The 5,128-nt window shown below is 45.0% G+C and overlaps 1 protein-coding gene across 1 annotated transcript; it reads right to left on the bottom strand.

Annotated features, from left to right (window-relative positions):
* Positions 1-1,978: 1,978 nt before the first annotated feature.
* On the bottom strand, positions 1,979-2,980 carry LOC138909360 (uncharacterized). Its single transcript, XM_070200554.1, has 2 exons — positions 2,862-2,980; positions 1,979-2,399 (listed from the first exon to the last, which is right to left on the bottom strand). The coding sequence occupies exons 1-2, from the start codon at positions 2,978-2,980 to the stop codon at positions 1,979-1,981; spliced, it is 540 nt and encodes a 179-aa protein (XP_070056655.1).
* Positions 2,981-5,128: the final 2,148 nt, after the last annotated feature.

Below are 5,128 nucleotides of genomic sequence, written 5' to 3'. Positions count from 1 at the left end.
CAATCGTGGCCAACTCTAAATCATGTACAGGGTAATTCTTCTCATGGGACTTCAGCTGACGTGAAGCATATGCAATAAATCACCCCTGCATCAATACACAACCCAAACCAACTCGTGAAGTGTCGCAATACACAGTATACATCTCTGAACCAGAAGGAAGCACTAGAACCGGTGCCATAGTCAAAGCTATCTTGAGCTTTTGAAAGTTCGCCTCACAATCATCGGAGCAACGGATTTGAGCACCCTTCTAAGACAGTCTAGTCAAAGGTAGTGCAATGGATGATAAGCCCTCGACAAACCGGCGATAATAACCTGCAAACCCTAAGAAGCTCCCGATCTCAGTCGCCGTGGTAGGACGAGGCCAACTGTGAACTGCCTCAAACATTTTGGGATCAAACTTAATACCCTTGCCTGATACAACATGCCCCAAGAATGCTACAGAGTCTAGCCAAAACTCACACTTGGAGAACTTAGCATATAGCTTCTGTTCCCGAAATGTCTGAAGCACCACTCTCAAATGCTGCTCGTGCTCCTCCATGCTGTGCGAGTAGATCAAAATGTCATCAATGAAGACAATGACGAACAAATCAATATATGGCATGAACACCCTGTTCATCAAATCCATAAATGTCGTTGGGGCATTAGTCAGGCCGAAGGACATCACTAGATAATCAGAATGGCCATCTTTAGTCCGGAAACCAGTCTTCGGAACATCCGAATCTAGAACCTTTAACTGATGGTACCCCGATATCAAGTCGATCTTAGAGAACACCCTGGCACCCTGTAACTGGTCAAAGAAATCATCAATCTGCAGCAACGGCTACATATTCTTAATGGTAACTTTGTTCCCCTGGCAGTAATCAATGCACATCTGCATAGTCCCATCTTTCTTCTTCACAAATAACACTAGTGCACCACAATGCGATACACTCGGCCTGACGAACCCCTTTGCTAGCAACTCCTCAAGTTGTTCCTTCAACTCCTTGAACTCTTTCGGAGCCATACGATACGGTGGGATAGATGTAGGCTAGGTACCTGGAGCCAAATCAATGCAGAAATCGATATCACGATCTGGTGGCATACCTGGAAGGTCAAAAGGAAACACATCTGAGAACTCCCAGACTACGGGTACTAAATCGATCGCTAGAGTCTCTGCTCCCGATCATAGGCTAGATAAGCCAAATAACCCTTCTCGACCATGTGTCGAGCCTTAATAAAAATGATGATCCAACTAGGTGTGCTAACAAACGAACCCTTCCACTCCAATCTGGGCAACTCTGGCATCGCCAAGGTAACAATCTTGGCATGGCAATCAAGGATAGCGTGATATGGAGATAACTAGTCCATGCGCAGGATAACCTCAAAGTCAGTCATATCAAGAAGCAGAAGATCCGCTCAGGTCTCATGACCACAGAATGTAACAATGCATGACCGATAGACCCGATCCACAACAACATAATCGCCTACTAGAGTGGACACATAAATAGAAGTACCCAAGTACTCACGAGGAATATCCAGTAAATGAGCAAACAAAGATGACACATATGAATAGGTATACCCTGGATCGAATAATACCGAAGACAGAAATAATACCTATGATCACAACATCTAAGGAAACTACATCTGGTCTGGCCAGAAAAGCATAAATTCTAGTTAGAGCACCACCTGACTGGTATCCACATGCCTGGCCTCCACCTCAAGGACGACCCCTACCCACCTGCCCTCCACCTCTGGGCGGCCGGACGACTGGTGCGGCAACTAGTGTTGTAATCATAGGATGAGAACCATGTTGTACTGCCTTTCCCCGAAGTCTGGGGCAAAACCTCTTCATGTGGCCAGTATTCCCGCACTCGTAGCAACCCCTCAAAGAGGTTGACTATTGCCATGAAGTATAACCCTGATGGCCCGAATACCCACTGGAGGAAACCTGAATAGCTGGTGGGTGGTAGGAAATATCTTGCATGGTGCTTAAATAAGGTCAAACTAGAGCATCCCAAGGCGGCGGCGGTGATGGATACGTAGGCATGCTAGACTGACCTCTCTTAAACTGACTGCTTCCCCCGAACATAGCACCACTAAACCCTCCAGAATAACAAAACTGCTTGTCCCGTGACATCTGCGCTTGACCTCGCTGATGATAACCCTCAATCCTCCAAGCTATCTCCATAACTAGCTGGTAAGAGGTCCCCATCTCAACCTCTCGGGCTATAGTGACCTGAATACCGGAGTGCAACCCTGCAAAAAACCTTTGTACTCTCTCTGCCTCCGTAGGAAGTATCATAAGTGCATGGCGAGACAACTCAGAGAATCTCGCCTCATAATCGGTCACTGTCATCTGACCCCGCTGGAGCTGCTCAAACTTAAACCGCAACTCTTCTATCTGGGAGGGTGGAATACACCTATCCAATAAAAGACGTGTAAACAGATCCCAAGTCAAGGGAGGTGAACCTGCTGGTCTGCCAAGAAAATAAGACTGCCACCATCTACGGGCCCTGCCCTCCAATTGGAAAGTAGTAAAATCCACCCCATAGGTCTCTAATATCCTCATATTGTGTAGTCTGTCCCTGCATCAATCGATGAAGTCTTGGGGATCCTCTTGTCACTCACCTCCGAAGATAAGAGGGTGTAGCTTAGTCCATCTGTCCAGTAGCTTCTGCGGCTCGATGACCATAGTTGGTCTGGGCTCAGGTACGGCTGCTGCCACTGGCTGGGCTTCGCCCACGGGTAGTGTGCTTGGGGTCTGGTATACCGCGGCTGCATGCCCAGGAGCCTGAGCAGTAGGGGTCTATGCTCCCCCTTCAGCCTGAGATGTGGGTGGGTCTGCTGAAAATAAACTGGCATGGGTCATTGTATCCATGAACCGTAGCATTTGGCCCATCACCTCCAGGAAGTCCGGTGCTGACATAAAATCTACTGGAGTTGGCTCTACTGTAAGCACCTCGCCCTGCTCCACAATGATGGGATCCTCTACCGGATCCATTAGTGGCATGGTTGGGGCAACTCTGGGACGTCCTCATCCCCTACCTCGGGCGGGTTCCCTCCCACGGCCTCTGCCTCGGCCTCTAGAAACATGGGGAGCATCTCCTTCCGAGTCTGGAACATCCTCCGTGTGCTTTCTCACCATCTGTGAGAGAATAAGAGAAAGATACTTAGTATAATATCAATTGTACGATAGAAGATGAAGAAAGAGTGGTTTCCTAATACCCAATAGCCTCTCGAAGATAAGTACAGCTGTCTCTGCACCGATCCACAAGACTTTATTAGGTCATGATGGCGCCCGACATTGTTGCTAGGCAAACCAATAGTAAACTAACCACATGATTGTTTCTTATAATATATTTAGAATAGCTGATCTTTTATGAAAGCATGAATACAACGTAAAAGTCTAATAAGATGATAGAAAAATAATTTTTTTTTAGAGAAAATGAGATAAGTAAAGTAACACAAAAAATCATCATGTGTCTACTAGTATAACTTCCAAGACCTGGTGTCACTAGTGTACTATCTACTAGTAGAATATACAAAAGAATACTATACTACTTTCTAAAATGAAGTAGGCAGATAATAATAGCAAAGAAAGACTTCGGCTACTGCAGAACGACTAAGAAGGCAGCTCACCGCAAAGTCTCGTAGAATCAAGGATGTGCGCCGGACTGATATCAAGATGCACTTGCCTCAGACCCTGCACATCTAGTGAAGAAGTGTAGCGTGAGTACATAAACAACATGTACCCAGTAAGTCTATTGTCTAACCTCGAAAAAGTAGTGACAAGGGGTCGACTTCGACACTTACTATGGGCTAACAATAAAATACTGAAATTTATAACTAAGAATGGACTATATAAATACAGTTGAAAACTCAATAACAAGAAATAAATGAACAATTCTTTCACTAATAGCAAATCCCAAATTAATTTCCATCATTTACCAAATTAATCTCTCAAACCAATGGAACAATATCAATTATAATTGGGCTCCAAGGTTTGTCATGCACGAATTATGCCGAGGTCGTATGGCCCGATCCAACATACAAATATATAAACTATGCATTGTCGAGGGTCAAACGACACGAACCATAGATGCATCTATTAACTTGTAGAGGCGAACGGCCCGCTCCCATGAGAGCAGTGGAAATTTTTACCTTGCTCGCTGAAACATACTTGTGACGCGAGTAAACATAGATTTCTCAAAGTTATCATAATATTCTTCAATTCTTTCCAAAAAGAAGGAATCCAAACTGGAAATTTTAAATCTTGAAATCCTCAATCTTAGCTCTTATTCAATGCAACTAAAAAGCATGATCAAATAAAGGTGTCAACAAATCATGATGTAAACCTAAGACTACCCGGACATCACTTAGAATGTAGCTGCGCACGAACACTCATCACCTAGTGCGTACGTAGCTCCCCAGACAAATAATTTTCAACAAAACACACCTAAGGGTATGAGTTCCCTCTTATAAGGTTAGAAAAGAGACTTACATCATCTCCAAGCTTACTCTCTGGTCCACAATTGTGTTTTAAACCCTCAACTCTGTGCGAAACGACTCGAAACTAGTGAAAAGAGACTTACATCGTCTCCAAATATATACATTTCACTAAATTCCATAACCATTTACATGTTAACATCTAGCCATAATCTATGTATTAAACTCACATTAGGTAGAAATTACTTACCTTCAATAGCTAGGTTGAAATCCCCCTTTTTGAAGCTCCAAAATCGCCCAAGTGTGCAATAAATGCACTCAAAATAGTCCAAGTCCCGTTTTAAAAGAACCACACTGCCTTCAGCGATTTCGTACCTATGGTCGCTAGGCCACATCTAGGTCATCCCTTCTACCCACTAAGTTCTGCTTCCACGGAGGTGCCTGAGGGTGGCTGGTTTTGCTTCTACGGGTAGGACACCGCTTCTGCGGCGAGCTTGACACACTTTCGACCCATTTCGCTACTGCGACTCCCCTCTTCGCACCTGCGCATCCGCAGGTGCGATCACCTTGCCATTTCTGTGAACACTGGGCTGCGCCTCTTCTACAGTCCATGTCCTTCTTATCTGAGCTTGCACCTGCGGCTACTCCTCTGTATGTGCGATTACACCAGAAACCTGGTGCTTCAGCTCTTCTTCCAAGTTCA

This window comes from Nicotiana tomentosiformis, chromosome 4 (genome assembly GCF_000390325.3).
Source record: "Nicotiana tomentosiformis chromosome 4, ASM39032v3, whole genome shotgun sequence".
Taxonomy (NCBI): domain Eukaryota; kingdom Viridiplantae; phylum Streptophyta; class Magnoliopsida; order Solanales; family Solanaceae; genus Nicotiana; species Nicotiana tomentosiformis.
The sequence above is the reverse complement of the archived record's forward strand: the minus strand, read 5'-3'. Positions and strand labels throughout refer to the sequence as shown.

Coding starts and splice junctions, on each gene's coding strand:
- LOC138909360 (XM_070200554.1), bottom strand. CDS start 2,980: ATGGATCCGGTAGAGGATCCCATCATTGTGGAGCAGGGCGAGGTGCTT. Junction 2,400..2,861: donor GTGATGGGCCAAATGCTACG/GTTCATGGATAC, acceptor TTTATTGGATAG/GTGTATTCCACCCTCCCAGA.